Source organism: Ostrea edulis, chromosome 6 (genome assembly GCF_947568905.1).
Source record: "Ostrea edulis chromosome 6, xbOstEdul1.1, whole genome shotgun sequence".
In the NCBI taxonomy this organism is placed as follows: Eukaryota; Metazoa; Mollusca; class Bivalvia; order Ostreida; family Ostreidae; genus Ostrea; species Ostrea edulis.
In genome coordinates this window covers 88621663-88640214 of record NC_079169.1, presented here as the reverse complement: position 1 = coordinate 88640214, position 18552 = coordinate 88621663, and the positions used below count along the sequence as shown (strand labels likewise).

General features: G+C 35.4%; 1 protein-coding gene across 2 annotated transcripts in view; it reads left to right on the top strand.

Moving 5' to 3' along the window:
- Window positions 1–18552, top strand: part of LOC125645711 (replication factor C subunit 1-like) — a 56492-nt gene that overhangs the window by 10921 nt on the left and 27019 nt on the right. The window contains exons 3-9 of one of the 2 annotated variants that reach the window (XM_048871494.2): window positions 770–926; window positions 1346–1521; window positions 2809–2910; window positions 4456–4495; window positions 15603–15691; window positions 15866–16066; window positions 16994–17092. In XM_048871494.2, coding sequence (XP_048727451.2) covers window positions 770–926; window positions 1346–1521; window positions 2809–2910; window positions 4456–4495; window positions 15603–15691; window positions 15866–16066; window positions 16994–17092 — 864 coding nt within the window. The remainder of the gene's footprint in view (window positions 1–769; window positions 927–1345; window positions 1522–2808; window positions 2911–4455; window positions 4496–15602; window positions 15692–15865; window positions 16067–16993; window positions 17093–18552) is intronic. The other variant, XM_048871495.2, reaches the window with a different exon arrangement.

Sequence of the window (18552 nt, the reverse complement as noted above, 5' to 3'; positions counted from 1 at the left end):
CATTTGATATTTCATTATCAATGTGGCTGGCTTAAACAAGCTTAATTTCCAGTCTTTGGCAGAGAAAAAAACTGTCACAAAAATTAAAGTTTTTTGCAACAGAGTGGCACTGAGGTTGGATGACCCCTCGTGGCATATTCTCATCAAAACATCCATCATTTGGGAATTTTTAGGCATCATTTTGGGGAAAATGCCTGCTTTTCAGCATTGGGAATGGGGCCAAATTCCGGCCCTCTACAGACTCTAAAAAAAATCCCTGGAGGGATCCCCCTAGATATGCCAAAGCTTAATCAGTCAAGCATCACTAATCCCTGTACAGACTAGGGAGTTTTTTACTGAGTAGGATATATCCCCACTACTAGCCCGGGGCAGTCCTGATGTGAACTGTTAATATAGGGCAATTATCTCCTATCAACATTGAATATGCTGGGGTTTATTACATTTTTGTCAGAATTTTTACAACGTAATACCCAATTTCAGCAACCTACAAACCACTAAGATCTATTTTATATATAGGTTTGTCTAGAAATGTTTTGTGCTTCAATATTCCATCGTAATAAGCTGTCTGACATAATAAACTAGGAACTTAAAAATGAGGTTCCGCTGTATTGCATGTTTCTACACCCTTTCTCTAAGATGAAGAATATTTGAACAGTATTCAGTTGAAATGCACATGTCTATGGCATTACAAGTTTTCCTATAATCAAATTTTCACTTGTGAAATGAGGAATCAAGTCTCGTATTAAAGCTTTAAACTAATGATTTTTAGATAAGTAGTGAGGATGATGAAGAACCAGCAATTTCAAAACAAAAACGCAAGTCAAAGAGAAGACTAGACTCGGATTCTGAGGAAGACGTTGAAGAAGTTAAACAAAAGGACCGTCATGGTCGTGGTAAAAAGTCCAAAACTCACTGTATTGATTCAGGTATGTTCAATTTTTATGCTCCCATAATCGGAGATTCAGAGGCATATATAGTTTTGGTGTGTCCATCTGTTGGTCTGCCAAAAATTTTACTTTAAAAAGTTTATAGTGCTAGAGCTTCCATTGTTAGACATGTGTATTCCTTGTGCCAAGACCTTTCTTTTGGTACCAGAATCACTTTGATGCCATTCAGGGGTTTCAATGTTTCACAAACACGTCTTGTTTATAAACATGATAAATAGATATTGAAATGACTGAATAATCTTTGTCTTACTTCATGCATTATTATTATTATTAATAAGATTTTGAAAAATGAGGATGAAATTTTCACCAAATTGAGACAGGTTCTAGACATCCAGTACATATGTAGATATATTTTCTATTGAGTGCATGCTTAATGGAGAAAGTAAAATCTTCTGTAGATGAAGAAACCCCAAGAAAGACTACACTAGATGCATTTTTAAAATCACCAAGTCCCAAGAAACAAGTAGAGATGAAGACGAAGAGTATTACAAAGACCCCTGTAAGTGTGCAGGATTTTTTCGGGGGTGGATCCGTGTCTCGATCAGACAAAAAGGTGGCTGCCAAGCGCACACAGGTCAGTATATGGTGAAGATCGTTGAGAATGACATTAATGTTAATATCTGTCCACACATCATCTATCAGGGTTTATCCAGCTCTAAGGGGAATTTTTAGGTCGCCTGACTAAACCTATTGCAATTGGTTGTCATGTGTGAACAATTGAACATTTTGAACTTCTTCTTGATAGCTACTATTCCAATTCTTTTCAAATTTCTTAGGTACAAGCCTTAGGGGGACATATTTTGAATTTCAGGACTCCTGGGGCCCTGGGGGTGGGGCAAAAACTGTCAAAAATTGACCAATTTTCAAAAAATCTCTTTCTCTTCAACTGCACATGTGTAAGAGAAACTAAATGAATAGTGATGTAGAGCAGGAAGGCCTCTACCAAAATTGTAAATTTCATGATCTCAGGGATAGGGGTTCAGGTATCAGGGTGGGGCCAAAATGATCAGTTATTAAATGTGTAAACAACAAAAAATTTTAACATCAGGATAACTACCATTCCAATTTTTTTTTCAAATTTGGTATGAAGCATCTTTGGGACAAGTGAGACATGAATTGTAAATTTCAGGACTCTTGCACCCCTGGCGCCTTAGGGGTGGGCAAAAATTGTCCAATTTTAAAAATCTTCTCTACAACTGCACATGTGTAAGAAAAACTAAATGCCTAGTGATGTATAGCAGGAAGGCCTCTACCAAAATTGTAAATTTCATAGTTTACTGCTGATATATTGAAATTCAGGGGACCAACCTGAATTGTTCATTATATCCAAAGATCAATATAACCAATGTTGAACTTCATAATAAAGTTACCAGGGATTTATTTTTACTTCAATACAACAGATAGTTCAATATAAGTGACTTCAATATAACAGATAGTTCAATATAAGTGACTTTAATATAACAGATAGTTCAATATAAGTGACTTCAATATAACAGATAGTTCAATATAAGTGACTTCAATATAACAGATAGTTCAATATAAGTGACTTCAATATAACAGATAGTTCAATATAAGTGACTTCAATATAACAGATAGTTCAATATAAGTGACTTCAATACAACAGATAGTTCAATATAAGTGACTTCAATACAACAGATAGTTCAATATAAGTGACTTCAATACAACAGATAGTTCAATATAAGTGACTTCAATATAACAGATAGTGCAATATAAGTGACTTCAATATAACAGATAGTTCAATATGAACAACTTCAGTGTAAGTGGGTTAGACTGTATTTGGTTGTTTTTAGGTTTTGTTGTGCGTTAAGAAATTATAGGAAAGCAGTGCTCTGTGTTACAGGAAGAGTCTCGCGTATCACCTGTGGTGTATGATGTCGAGATGCACGAAGACGACGATTTCCAGAAAACCTTGGACATGGCAGACGGAAGCAAAGCTAAGAGAGTATGTATAACTGGGGGGTGTTTTCTGTATTGTTAGGTTTGTTATGTATGGTACACATATTGCCTGTCGGAGAATCGGTTGCAAGAGACTGCAACCCAGGAGACCCAGGTACCATGCTCAATCCTAACATCATATTAAAACTAAAACAAATATATCTGTGATTGATAATTGTGTATTTGCAGTGATTAACACTGTGTTAACTTGTGCTCCTACCGGAGTTACTTGATATGCATGTTTTTGGACAGGAAGAAAATATCAACATCTGGTGTATTCTTATTTGGTGGTTTATGAAAGCACGTGAATGTAAATTTTCATAAACGATGTCTTAGTGATTTCTCCCATTTAAATCTAAGTTTTCTGAGTCTAATACGGCGACAGGATAGAGCGGAATATGAAGAATTTTGATTTCTATCCACCAGAAGGTCCCTCATTTGTAAAACGTAAATCAGAATAACTAGCAAACAGTGAAGTGACCCAGTTGTGCTTTCTTTGGTTTGTAACAAGCCCACCGTAAAATGGCTGAAATATTGCCAAAACTCCATAAAACTGTAATCAATCTATATACCAAGAAACATCTACAAACTCTACAAAGGCCATTGATATGAGTCGTGTGATATGAGTTGTGTGATCGGGATCTAGATCTGGTTCTATACTCAGGAGAATAAATTATAGAAATGAGAATCAAGACTATTCCCTCTTAATTGATAAATAAGAGTACAAATTTGAGTCAAACTCATTGATTGTTAAAATAATATTGCAAAAAGCTGAGAAAAGGTTTGAAAAAAAATCTAATGAAAAAATACATTTAACAATGAAATTGTTGTAATGAAATATGATTTACCTAGAAAATGAGGGGAAAACTTACTGCACCTTAATCGTCAGAGGAAATTGAAACTACAAAATCGAATATTCAAATCAAAATATTAATATAACTGTCATTTGTATAATCACTGCGAAGGTAGTATATTAATCTTTTCAGTCATGATCTGATGTCAGTTGAAATCAATTAAAAATTCGTTAATTTACTTTCTGAGTAATTTCTTTAATTTTTCTCCAAGGAAAATGGTAATTTATAATTTTGTGACAGACAGTCAAACCTGTATTAAGAGACAATTCAACGGAGAATGGAAAAAAGGTCACATATGACAGGTGGTCTCTTGATACAGGTTGCCTATATACCGCAGTAAATGCATAAAATTTCACAAATAATGTACAGAAATAGTTTGTACAATGAATGAAACACATTCTATATAACAAGCATATTTTGCTCTGAAGTATGTAAGTTTAAGGAAAAATCATCCAAGAAAACAAAGCACCAGAGTTTGTGAATGTGACTTGGAATTAGATTTTATTCGAACCATGCTACCTAGGGCTGCAGAATGTTGAAGGTTGTGAGGTAACATTTTTTCAAGGACAAAAAGACAATTTAAGCATTCATAAGAAACTGGTCAACAGATTGCTAGTGTTACCATGTTCTCTGATGTACATTCATCTCGACCAATGAAAATGCTTTCCTTAATTCATGTACAAAATTAACATTTGTAGGCAAAGCGCAATGCAGAAGAGAAATCATCCAGTTTGAATGGTAAGTTCATGCACATGTTGTGAATGGCAGACTTCTCAGTGTCTGTAAAACATGGTTATATAAATGCAGACCTTTGATAAGATCAGTGTCCTTCTCGTCTTCATGGTTATATAAATTCTCCCAGGTCACCGTATCCCACATCTGGTATATCCAGGGCTCCTTGTTTGCCCAACTCTCTATTTTGTTTTTGCTTATAGGTGTTAATGAGATTGATCACTGTTATCTTCGCCTTTCATGTAGACCTTCAAGAAGAGCATTGTCCCGCCTTCTCTCCATGGTTCTTCAGTTGAAAAGTTCAAGGAGTGGGCACACTTTAATTGTACAGTGGAGCCACGTTAATCTGGACACTTTTGTTCCCGACAAAATCGCCCGGATAAATGAAGTGTCCTGATAACTGAATCGCATATTTTGTATCTTTACATAAGTAACCAATATGCTTACTTTATTGATGCGTAGTGAATTAAACACATTCTATCATTGGATTTAGCCATTTGCATTAGTAAATAAATTATGAAAATGTTAACATTTACATGCTTTTCAAAGCACTAGAATTTAATGTACGTGTGCATTGTATTTGCCTCTGCTTACATTGTACATGTACAGTATGTAAGCACTATAAATAAATATATAAAACTGTGTACCGTATGCATTAAAACAAATAATGAAGCACTATATGTAACTATAAGTAAATAAATCATTAGTAACTAACATAATCATTTACACTTTAAACATTTCATCACACTTTTTAATTCTTAAAGATGCCTGTCCTTTCCATCTGTCACGGTTCACGGGTTCGGCGGTCTGTTAAAACAATCTTCATCGTCCAAAGTTGATTTAAGAATTTCGTGATTATCATGTCAGTTGATAACATTCGTTAACCAAAATTCCATCTGCCAGAGTTTATATTTCTTATTCTATAATTATCCAAGCCAATATCGGGAGAACAAAATCATTTAAGCTCGTGATATTAAGACCTACTACTGCTTTGATCTAACCACGTGCGCCTATTATTTTCATGATGCTATAATAACGGAACAAAACTCTGGTGAAAGCATTATTACGGGTACATACAAAATTTAATTGTCATTTTCATTATAATGGTAATTTTCTCACTTCTACCCAGAGTTTAAAAATTCGAAAGCAATAAAGCTCAACAACATCGTAACAAGAATCAATCGTACACAGGTACAATCTACATGTGTGACATTCTAAACAGTAAAAACTTATTACATATTCATGTGCATGCACATACATATATTTCACGCCAATCAACATATAAAATTTCAGAATCTAGAAGTATAATCTACATGATTTAGATTTGAATAAGCCGATATCAATTTATGAATCAGTACAACTGATATGTATAGCAGTTCAATAAAACATATCATTACGGCATGATGTTTAGTTATACGTTCAGGGGGGGTATATAGGAATCACTCTGTCTGTCTGTGCAGGAAGGACAAGATTTATCGTAGCAATGTTAAAACATCTTGGGTAACTTCTTGGACATAGGTGACTAAAGGTGTTCAATTAAAAAATTGTCCGTTGTTTGGACATGCAGCTTGGGTGTTCATAAATCTCGTCCATACATACTCCGATCAAACTGTCCTGTGTTTGTGCATGGCACTTACCTCAGTGAACATTCTAAAATCCCTTGATGCGCACGTGATTTAAGTGCCATCATTTAGCGTTATAAATGAAATCTTCGTGCATCATTATATATATTTTTTATGCGGATTGCGCTTAAATTGTTATCCGTGTTTATCGTTGGTGAGAAAAGTGTGTAAGTGTTGGGTATCGTGTGCGTTTTGTGTGTCTATAGTTTTGTTGGGATTTTTTTTTTTTTTATTGTGTCGTGTATTGTGTAATAAGAGAAGTTAATAAAAACGATGTTTTGTTATTTTTTTTATACGAATGTTGAATACAAACCGGAACGAGTTTTTGAGAGAAATTTACATGAACGCATTGTGTTAAAGTTGAACAAAATGGCGGTCCAAATGAATGCAGAAAAGCAACGATTTTCAAAACATCCTTATACGTGTATCCTACACCAGAAATAAAGAAAAGGGATAAGAACAAGAATTACGGACATTAAAGATAAGATGTAAATAAAACAAAGTATCATAGTCATGAAAACAAAGAAACAGTAAAGATATATTCACACACCCCTTCACGGAGTACCAACGGAAGATATACTATTTCCAAATGATATTTTTAACGGATTTCAATTGGAACGTTTATTACGTTATCCCCGGTATTACGTTATTTTATCGTGACAAAATGGAAAACGTAATAATGGGGTTCCACTGTATATGGTAATGTAGATTCATAAATATATGCGAGGAATTTATTATCATGTAATTTCGCAAGAGGTATCACTAGCAAAATAAAATTATTCTGTTTTATTTTGTCTGTTGTTAACAGAGCACATGCGAATTCATGTTTACGCAATTTGATGTATATGAGTGATTTCACTATTTAGGGCCCCGCATGAAAATCGGGAAGCCCTAAAGTAATCACATTGTCCATCCGTCCGACCGACCGTCCGTCCATCTGTCCGTCAACACTTTCTTTGTGACACGATAACTCCCAACAGTTTTTATCTTACAGTTTTCAAAGAACTAGAGCCACAAAATACTAAAATTGGCCCTTTCGCCAAAATAAATGAGACTTTCACAGTTGATGCTCTAGGATTTATAGCTTATAGAACAATTTATTTTACAACTATATCTTTTCTAGTTTTCGCTTTACAGTCGTTTAAACTTTGTGTTGTTTTTCAGCAGAAAAGCTATATAACGTCATGATGTTGACGTTATGAGAATCACAGTGTAATACACAAAAAATGGACGCATAGGTTAATATATATTCTCTGGGCTTATTCTGGTTGTAAATCACAACTAATAAAATACTAGGAACTTGTATATTTTCTATCCCGATGTTTAAATTTGTAATATATTCCCCCTCCCCACTACATAACATTTTACAATTTTTTCCCGCTGTATTGGACATAATTGAAAAATCGTGATCAAAAATTAAAATTCCTTGCAGTGAAAGGACCACAGCAAATAGTATTGGTTTACCGTCTATCTCAAAGACGAGTTTATATTTTCAAGTTGCATTTATATCTATTCGTATCAATTTCCATTAAAATTGATATTAATTGACGATAAAAAAAGAGAGACAACTGTATAATTTTGGTTAAACTTGAGTAATTATAGTAATTAATAAGAAAATGGATTTTTTTAACATCCACCTCGTAAACTAATTTTTTTAAAATAAAACACGGTGGACCTTTAAAATTGTCGGCACCTCTGAAGTCTTAATTTTCTGAGCGAGGTAGACCTTTAAGTCCACGGAGGATCTAAGTGGATATCTGGCATCTGTGTCTCCTTTGTGCCAACGTGCACCTTCGTGTGATAAAAAAAGATAATAAATACTAAGCGAAATATTAGTGGGTGAAAATTAAAACGTATAAAACGGCGACTTGTATATATTCATATCATTTAATGGTATATATTATTGTAAATTTGAAATAGTAATTTAATTTTAAAAAATGCACCTTCACTGTCTATCTTTAAAGAATTATCATACTGATTTGATAACTTACTTAAATTGTTTACATGTTGGAGTTTGCTATTCGAAACAATTCATCTTAATTACTCTTAACTTATGACGTTCGTTATGTATTAGTTTTTCACATTTATATGTTTGAAGCAGATAAATTGTTTTTAAAACCCCCAGAAATAGAGTGGACAGTGTCGCTAAATGGATTTTAATTATCTCTAAGTAGAAACCTCAACATGTTTGTAAATCGGGATTATTTCTTGTATATAGATATATCAAGATATTGATACATATCCGTATGCAGACTTCCCCGTAGACGTTCACACCTAAATTCTCGACACCCCGTACAAAAACACCTGTACGTGTTAGTCGGCACATTGTTTCACAGCACGAGCAGCACGAGTTCACAAAATAAGAGACTTTCAGGATCATTTGACTTTAAAAATGAACAAACGAATATCACATGATATAAATTGGCAATGATTTCAATTTGATAAATAGCATGAGTTATACCAGCTCAAAGAAATGTGGACCATAAAATGACAAATAAAAGCATTGAGTTTTGGGTCCATTCTGCTCTTCGTGGACTGAATACATTTTGTTATCGAAGATGGAAAAAATTATTTTAAAAATGCCTAGATTGTCCGCTTGCATAAACATGTATTACGGTGGTAAAAAAATATAGTAAATCCAATGAAGTTGTTGTAATATAGATTATATATTTATTTTATTTTTGACTGAGAGGGCGTTAGATAGCTAGGCACATAACATCGGTTTTAAAAAGAGAGGGGGCAGTCCTAACTTGTGCCAGCCGAATAATTTAACACGGAAAAAAGGGAAATTAAATATATCAGAATGAAATGGAATGGTTAATTAATAAGAAGAATATTGTTCATTTCAAGATTTGATTAAACTTCCCGTACCTGTATACAATTACTGATGCTCTCTCTCTCTCTCTCTCTCTCTCTCTCTCTCTCTCTCTCTCTCTCTCTCTCTCTCTCTCTCTCTTTCTTTCTCTCTCTCTCTCTATCTCTCTCTCAGTTATAGATTCAGTACTGTTGTATACCGTGTATGAATAGAAGCAACTAAAATGCAAATCGTCAAATCATTTTGTCTATATTTTTTTTGTGTGTAAACTAGTTGCATTTGACACCGATATTTCAAAGCAGCAGACTTGGATGGGTCGACACTGCACACTTAAAGAGATTGAATTCGGGAGGGGGATTGGGACAGTTTGAGTGGATGAAGACCACCACCGCCATCACACACATGTACACAATTTAAGGTTTTGAAGATTGGTCAATTTAAGCACAATTTCCTGTTGCTATTGTAGGCTGGATTATTAAATTAAGATATATTTATTGGCAAAACACATGTCCAGTTTATTAATTGGCAAAACATATATAATATAGCATTCAGCCCGTATGTCATAATTTAATTTTACTTGACTTGTTGAGCACGCCGAAAAAAATATTTGTTTATATTGTATAAATGTAACTTGGTATGGGGACATACCTCCTTGACAACTAAGACGACACTACTTTTCCTTTTCTAATTTTACATTGGACAATGGAACACTGATGCGTTGATAGGCCTTCGAACTAGGCCTATGAAATAGATAATCAACGAAATTAAACATGCACAATAAATACTGTATTGTCTTACCCCCTCCCCCTAAAAAAACAAAAACAAAACAAAACGCACAGTCTTTGATTACAAGTAAAGTTACATAAAAAATAAAAATAAAAAACTCTTGACATGTACGACGATATCATATGTGAAATTTAAAAAAACCACAACCGGTATATCGAGTATTTTCATATGGGGGTTACTTGATCCGCCTATCGAATCATAAAATGCGTCATGAATGTCTTACAACAGATGACGTCATGTCTCATCGATAACATGTGTATTGCTATCTATGAATTGCTTACATAATTTACTGTGTCGGATTTAACTGACGACAATGCTGCATGTTATGGTAAGTCATATTGTAGTTTAAATCTCTTATTTTGAATTCCATTTTGCCTGACCAGGTCATGCTAATATTCAGCCCGAAAATTGGATGTACTGTAGGTCAAAGAAGGACTCGCTACCAATGTACGTGAAGTTAGGTTAAATAAAACAGTTATTTCGAATGTTGACAGTCTAAAGCTGCGTAGTAACAATTTTGTAAAATAAATAAAGCAAAAATTATTCGATATGATATCAGTACCATACAAAAATACTTGCGTGAAGCCTGAATATTTTCTGATATATCCCAAAGTGACAGAAGAAGCCATGAACATTTCAGTCACTAGGCCTAACAGTTTCGGTAACTCGTTTCGTTCAATGATAATGTTTATGATAATAATCTAAAACTACCAAAATTGTACACAGTTTTTAAGCAACGATGCAATGAAGATGCTTTTTGAACGACTTTAAAAGATGAAAACAACTAGGTATTGAAAATGAACAGTAAAAGGGCAAAACAAGCTGCAACCGAAAACTATTATTAGGTGAGGGAATTTCCCTTGCTTTAAAAATAAACACCGAACTAAAATGACCTATACATGACACGAAATAAAAAACCTAGTTTCTTTCTCCATAAGATACTTAAATCAGCCATATTATATGTAAAATTCAAGTTTACCACAACCAGCGCATTATAACCGTGATATTTTTCAGCAATCCGTAATATCGTTTTTTGAAAAATAAAAATAGTGCTCCTAGCTCGCCCTAAAATATTTTTGCATGTATGTTCAATTGAAAAGGTGTATATTATAAAAATACGTTAAATATTTTGGGCGAGATGAAACCAGTATGCCAAAATCTTTACAAAATAACCAGTTTTTGGTGAAAAATGACAAAAATACGGTACCATATCCGGTTCTAGTATGTATACAGCTTTAGTTGTGCTCCTATTTCTAAAATCTAACATGTTTTTTTTAACCCCGGATTCTGATACATATTTATAACACCAATACTCCTGTTCAACATTTACTTTCATTTCTATATATTTTAAGGGCCATAATATGGGGTTTGTGAATCAGGTTCTTTTGTACAGAAATAATGAACAATAAGAGGAAGAAGCCTACATATTTTGGGGTCATTTCACTTTGTCTGTCTGTATGGCATGATCTTTGTTATTATGAACACTTTCTTTGTGACACAATAACTCAAACAGTTTTCATTGTACAGTTTTCAAATTTTGTACAGAAATACTTTACAAAAGAGGAAGACACCTATAGAATTTGGGGTCATGTCGCTTTGTCAGTCTATCTGTATGTGTGTCATTATCTTTATTATACCCCCCGCAACAAGTTGTGGGGGGGTATACTGGAATCGGGTTGTCCGTCTGTCTGTCCGTCTGTAGACACAATGGTTTCCGGGTTCTAAAGCATTATCCTTTCCACCTACCGTCACTATATCATATATATGGACTACCCATGGGATGAAGATGTTCCCTATCGATTTTGGGGTCAAAGGTCAAGTGCACTGGACATCGAAGTAGCAATATGGTTTCCGGGCTCTAAAGCGTTATCCTTTCCACCTACAGTCACCATATCATACATATGGACTACCCATGGAGTGAAGATGTTCCCTATCGATTTTTGGGTCAAAAGGTCAAAGGTCAAGCACACTGGACATCGAAGTAGCAATATGGTTTCCGGGCTCTAAAGCGTTATCCTTTCCACCTACAGTCACCATATCATACATATGGACTACCCATGGGATGAAGATGTTCCCTATCGATTTTGGGGTCAAAAGGTCAAAGGTCACGCGCACTGGACATTGAAGTAGCAATATGGTTTCCATTTAAAGTAGACCTATACTCGGCCTACGTTACAATCAAATGTAAATGCGGAACCACGCGTCCGTTTTCCGAAATGTGGTATTTTAAAGATATCTGTTTGATTTTAGATGGCGATATGAATGTCCGATATTGATTCCTTCCAAGGCGTGTTTTATCAGCTGCAGTCAAATTTTGTATTTAAAAAAGGGGGGTGAGGTACATTGACTATTCATGAAATGAAAATTTCAGAAAAATTTGGTTTCCGGATGATAACTCAGACAGTTTAAATCCGAATCAAATGAAACTTTGATATTGTTGGGTACCAGGTAAGGAAGATCCCTATTGATTTTGGAGAACAAAGGTCAAGGTCACAGTGACCGAATATAGAATGAAAATTTCAGAAATATTTGGTTTCCGGATGATAACTCAGAAAGTTTAAATCCGAATTAAATGATACTTAAGGATATTGTTATGTACCAGGTAAGGAAGTCCCCTATTGATTTTGGAGAAAATAGGTCAAAGGTCAAGGTCACAGTGACAGAAAATAGATTTAAAATTCCCAAAAATTTTGGTTTCCGGATGATAACTGAATTTTTTTTTAATTTGAATCAAATGAAACTTGGATATATTGTTGGATACCAGCAAAGCAAGGCCCCTATTGATTTTGGAGAAAATAGATCAAAGGTCAAGGTCACAGTAACTGAAAATAGATTGAAAACTTCAGGCAAATATGGTTTCTGGACAGTAACTCGAAATTAGTTCTTCACAATTATAAATATGCCACATCATTCCTGACTTTACAATGTATCCCATGCAACTCGGCTCATGCACCCCTGGGTGCATATATTGATTTTTTAATGTGATATAAAAAAGCTTGACATATTGAATTAAAACACATCATTCCCAGTCAACAACTTTTCAATCGGGATCGGAATACGAAATAAAATTTCTTATATCCGGTTGCGAAGTGAAACTGCTTCATGCTTCAAGTTATTGAATTATGTAGTAATTGCATGTTACACATTAGAGAACTGTTCCTTTTGATAAAGAAAGTCACAATATAGATGCAAAATGAGTGTACCTTATTCATTACTGTTACCGAGCTTTCGTCGGCGAAAATCTCGAATTGGCGTGTTTCACTGCGCTTGTTGACGGTAAGGTCCACATTTTCTACGTGAGTATTTTGATATTTGCTCATGAATTTTTTGCGCATACATGGTATGTCTCGGCTAGGAATAATGGAAACTTTTTCACCTATGTTTTTAAAGACATATTAATCTCTATTTTTAAAAGTGTAGAATACTTTTATCAAATGACATTGTGTTTGAAAATGCTTACAGCCCTGATGTCAGAATTTCCTTTTCCAAGACATCAATATGTCAAATTCATAATCCTTTTCGAATAGTATGTACCATATTTCGTACCAGTTATCCATTTTGAATCCCCTAGCTATTACAATGGGATTTTGTTATACTCTGTTGTGTTTGAGTGGATGAGTGTGTGTCAAACAGAAGTAATTTAAATTGCATAAGTCTCTCATGGATATGCTTCATGATTCGTTTTTCACAAATTGGCATTCCAATGTATCTTTATATATTATTAATTCTAACATATATACCAGCCCCAAACATTGCTATATTAAATACAGATGTCACTTTCCTCTTATGACCCTCAGCTGGGCCCTTGCTGACTGTGTCAGTTTTCTAGTTAGTCATTAAAAATCTTTTTGCTTTTTTTTTTGGTGGAAATTTAACCATGAAAAGTAAAGCATCAGAATGACCATTCATATCCATCATAATTGCATTAAATAAAAATCCACCAAAAATTGAATTACCAACACAAAATTTCAAACTGCATATCATAGAAAAATCCAGCAGATATTTCTGAAGCCAAGATTATCTGTGACCTATTTCACAAAGCTGCTATTGGCTAATTTATTTATTATGGAACATTTATCATCCTGCTGACTTTGTAAATATAATTGGGTAGGTTAAAGACCCAATTCATGACAGTATGATTAGGCAGGACCCAATCAAAATGGATGTCATATTCCCAGAATAACCAGGCTCTACCTAAGCGTTAATTGCTGTGAAATACCAGATCATCATCCGACCAATGGAAACTGGTAGTGAGGAAATCATCACACAGATACAGTGCAAGAGCCATAAAAACACTAGGTGCACAATTGTGGAATAAACTGCCACTGAAACTTCGAGAGCTTGAAGCACATGGAACATTCCACAAGAACCTAAAAACACTCTTGTTCAAGCATGAATATGCCCTGTGAGTGTAAAATTGTAAAATTCAGTGCAATATCAAGGATTCCATGTGCAAGCTCTTGCAAACTGAATTTTGATCCAGCATATGAATACCTGTATGCTAGTTGTATCTTGTCAAGTCAAAGTCAACCACTTTGTCATCTTGCCACCATGTTTTATTTAAATTCTTTCTATTGTTTTATCATTTCCTTTATAGCTCTTGCAGGTCTTTTATTAGTATATTATCATTGATTATTAGCACAAACATTGTGCAGCACATAGAAACTATATGTAATTTTGCGCTTTATAAATAAATAAAATAATAATAACAACACATATTAGAAATCAACCTATCCTAATGTATGTGTTGAGTGGGTAGATTAAACAGACACCTTGCAGTAATCTGATATCCTATAGTGATATGGGAAAGAAAAGAATGATGTTGTAGCAAAAGATAAATGAGGAGATACTGTTGTACATGTAAGATCTAACACAGGGCACAGGGATTTTTTTTAAGGGTTTGTAGAGGACCAAAATTCAGCCCCATTCCAAATGCTGAAAAGCAAGTGTTTTTCCAAAAAAGGACACCTAAGAATTCCATAGGAATGATAGGGGAGGGGGGGGATTGCAGATCAGAAGTTTCATTAAGAACTCATCACTCGAGATACTTTGGGTTTTTAGCTCACCTGAGCTCAAAGCTCAAGTGAGCTTTTCTGATCGCCTGTTGTCCGTCGTCTGTCCATCTCTTTGTAAACGTTTTACATTTTGACTTCTTCTTCAGAACTACTGGGCCAATTATAACCAAACTTGGCCAAAGCATCCTTGGATGAAGGGCTTTCAAGTTTGCAAATGAAGGGCCATGTCCCCTTCAAAGGGGCTATAATCACGTAAATGCAAAAATAGGGTTGGGTCATTTAAAAATCTTCTTCTCAAGAACCACTCGGTCAGAAGAGCAGAAATTTACATGAAAGCTTCCTTACATAGTGCAGATTCAAGTTTGCTCAAATCAAGGCCCCCAGGGGTTTGATGGGGCCACAATAGGGGATCAAAGTTTCACATACAAATATATAGAAAAAATCTTCTTTTCAAGAACCACTGAGCCAGAAAAACTGATAGTTACATGAAAGCTTTCTGATATAGTGCAGATTCAAGTTTGTTCAAATCGGGGGTATGATGGGGCCACAATAGGGGATCAAAGTTTTACATACAAATATATAGGGAAAATCTTTGAAAATCTTCTCAAAAACTACTGGGCTAGGAAAGTGGAAATTTACATGAAAGCTTTCTGACATAGTGCAAACTCAAGTTTGTTAAAATCATGGCCCCCGGGGGTAAGATGAGGCGACAAAAGTTTTACATACAAATATATAGGGAAAATCCGGGGGTAGGATGGGGCCACAATAGGGACCAAAGTTTTACATGCAAATATATATGGAAAATCTTTAGATATGGGCCAAGGTGACTCAGGTGTGCGATGTGACCCATGGGCCTCATGTTTACTGTATTGTAGGAGGTGAGAGTCTGGCGAGTAAGCTTGCAGCTAGGGTACAGTCTCTCGATGACAGTGATGTGATTCCTGATACACCCAGCTCAGAAAAGGTACAAAAACAGTTTCAGTACATCTGTATTTATTCAAGGACATGGATTTTGAGTTTATTTTAAAAATCTACTATTTTTACAGCATTTATCAAAACCAACATCATTTGTATGCATTGTGATGTAATTGCATTTTGAGTTGTGGGATTTATTAAAAAAAATTTCCTTTTCTTTTAGGGTCAATTTACAAAGATTTCAGAGAGAAAAGACTCACCGAAGAAAATTGAAAGAAATAAAGTGGCTCCTAGAACGTCCCCAAAGAAACCTTCCCCTGTCAAATTCACCCCCAAAAAGACCATTGTTTCAAGTGAGGCTGCAGTAACACCCAAGTCAGAAGAAACCAGCAAACCTGGTGCAAAGGCTAGCCCCACCAAAGTTGTAAGTTTTCACAGTCATAGGCTGGTCTCACCAAAGTAGTAAGTTATCACAGCCAAAGGCTGGCCCCACCAAAGTAGTAAATTATCACAGTCAAAGGCTAGCCCCACCAAAGTAGTAAATTATCACAGTCAAAGGCTAGCCCCACCAAAGTAGTAAGTTATCACAGCCAAAGGCTAGCCCCACCAAAGTAGTAAATTGTCACAGCCAAAGGCTAGCCCCACTAAAGTAGTAAATTGTCACAGTCTAAGGCTGGCCCCACCAAAGTAGTAAATTATCAAAGCTAAAGGCTGGCCCCACCAAAGTAATAAATTATCACAGTCAAAGGCTAGCCCCACCAAAGTAGTAAATTATCACAGTCAAAGACTAGCCTCACCAAAGTACTAAGTTATCACAGTCAAAGGCTAGCCCCACCAAAGTACTAAATTATCACAGTCAAAGGCTATCCACACCAAAGTACTAAATTTAAACAGTCAAAGACTGGCTTCACCAAAGTAATGATTAAGGCTAGTTCTACCAAGGTACTAAATTATTGTAGTTAAAAGCTCATCCCACCAAAGTAATGAATTATCAGTCAAAGGCTGACCCCACAAGGTAATATTTGTTAACCTGGCCCCACCAAAGTGATAAGTTATCTCAGTCAGAGGCTGTCCCCACCAAAGTGATAAGTTATATCAGTCCGAGGCTGTCCCCACCAAAGTGATATTAGTTCACATAAATAAAACCTGCGCTAACTTAAGCGATAAGTTTAAACTGTCAAAATCTCGCCCTACCAACATAGTACAAGTCAGTGGACACAGTCAGTGCTAGTTTTACCATGTAGCGTAAGAGTTCATGGCTTGTTTCTTTTTTTCAGAAGAAAATTGATAACACAGTGACGGAAGTTTTTTTTTTTTTTTTGAGAGTAATATATGTGTTTTATATTTACAGTCCCCAGATACACCGTCCCTATCCAAGAAGGGCAGCATGTACCGCAGCTACCTAAACCGAGAAGGTCCGCAGGCGCTGGGCTCCAAGGAAATACCCAAGGTTCAGAGGGCACTTCTTCATCTCCAAATAAAAAATTGTATATTTTGATGATGATTGAAGAGGATAGTTTGCTGTTTTTGGCCTGCCTGTTTGTCTACAATTTTAACCTTGTCAATAGCTATCAATTTTTACAAGATGGAGACTATGAATATGGTCATTAGTTAAAGGTCAAAACTTTAGTCCAGGTCAGGTTGAAGGTCAAAGTTAAATTCGATACAGTTTGAATTAGTCATGCTCTGGGGCATGGTTTTCCTCAAGCTTAACGTGCACACTTGTGCATGCACCCCCAGCAAACAGATCTGAATGATAATTAGATTGTCAGTTTTGGACATAAATCCGTATTGGGACTCGCTTCGCTTCACCCAATACAGATTTCCATTTCACACCCTAGATGACTCTGTATCATGTCCTAATTTGACTGTAACAAATTTATCCCACTAAAGACCTTCAGAAAATTTGCTAAGATTTCAGTAACATTTGATAAGGGCTGTTCCAGAAATGATCAAATGGGGGGGTCGGGCGGCAAATGATATTTTTTTGTGTGGGTGGTCGTATTTTTTCATATTTTATTTGGTCCGTGGTTGGACTGTTAAAAAAATATTTATTATGGGTAGTTTCTATTGTTTTATTTTGTGCCACGTGGGTGTTGAGTTTTCAGAATATTTTTATTGTCGCTCTTGTCGTGTTGGTTACAAAACGTCGGAGGGAAAATTGAAAACGTGCTTTCTAAATGCTGCTTTCGAAATCGGAAATCGGAAGTAACATAGAACTATTCGAGTTGTCGCTCTTTGCAGCGCATAACTTTCCATTACGGCACTCTTCAAATTAGAGGCGCGTTTAGTAGGGTCCCTTTGGACGTGATGGCGTCGAACTCTGTTTTGTAGATTATTACAGTTTACAGTGCATCGATTTTGGGAATATTTTGAAACCAATAGGTATTCCGTTTTCTAATAAAAATAGACAAACCTTAGTTGATTTATACGAGGGTACCGATGCGTTATATTTATCAGTCGGTGTGATGGTGATATAGAGGCTTCCGGGCGCGGGCTCCATTAGAAGACGAACGATTCGTGGAAAAACATATCCATACCCATTTCATGATAATAGCATCGTTTGGACTCCCAATCTTTCCAACATCCCCGCCATAGATGCCTTTGATTGTTGATGTGACATCGTTTCTTCAGAACTACTGTGATACAATGTCGCACAGGCATTACCGCGTCTGTTTGTCCCGAAAACCTCACGAGATTTGTACCGTTTTCATTTTTAAAAATATTTTTGTGGTGGGTCTGGTTATTTTTTTTTTTTAATTAGATGGGTCATTGTAAAATGAGTTTATTAATTTGATGGGTCATGGGGTAATTTTTTATTTTTTTTTATGGGTGCTTGGTATATACAAAAGGTGCCTCCCGACCCCCCCATGTATTTATTTCTGGAATAGCCCTAAATATTATTCAATT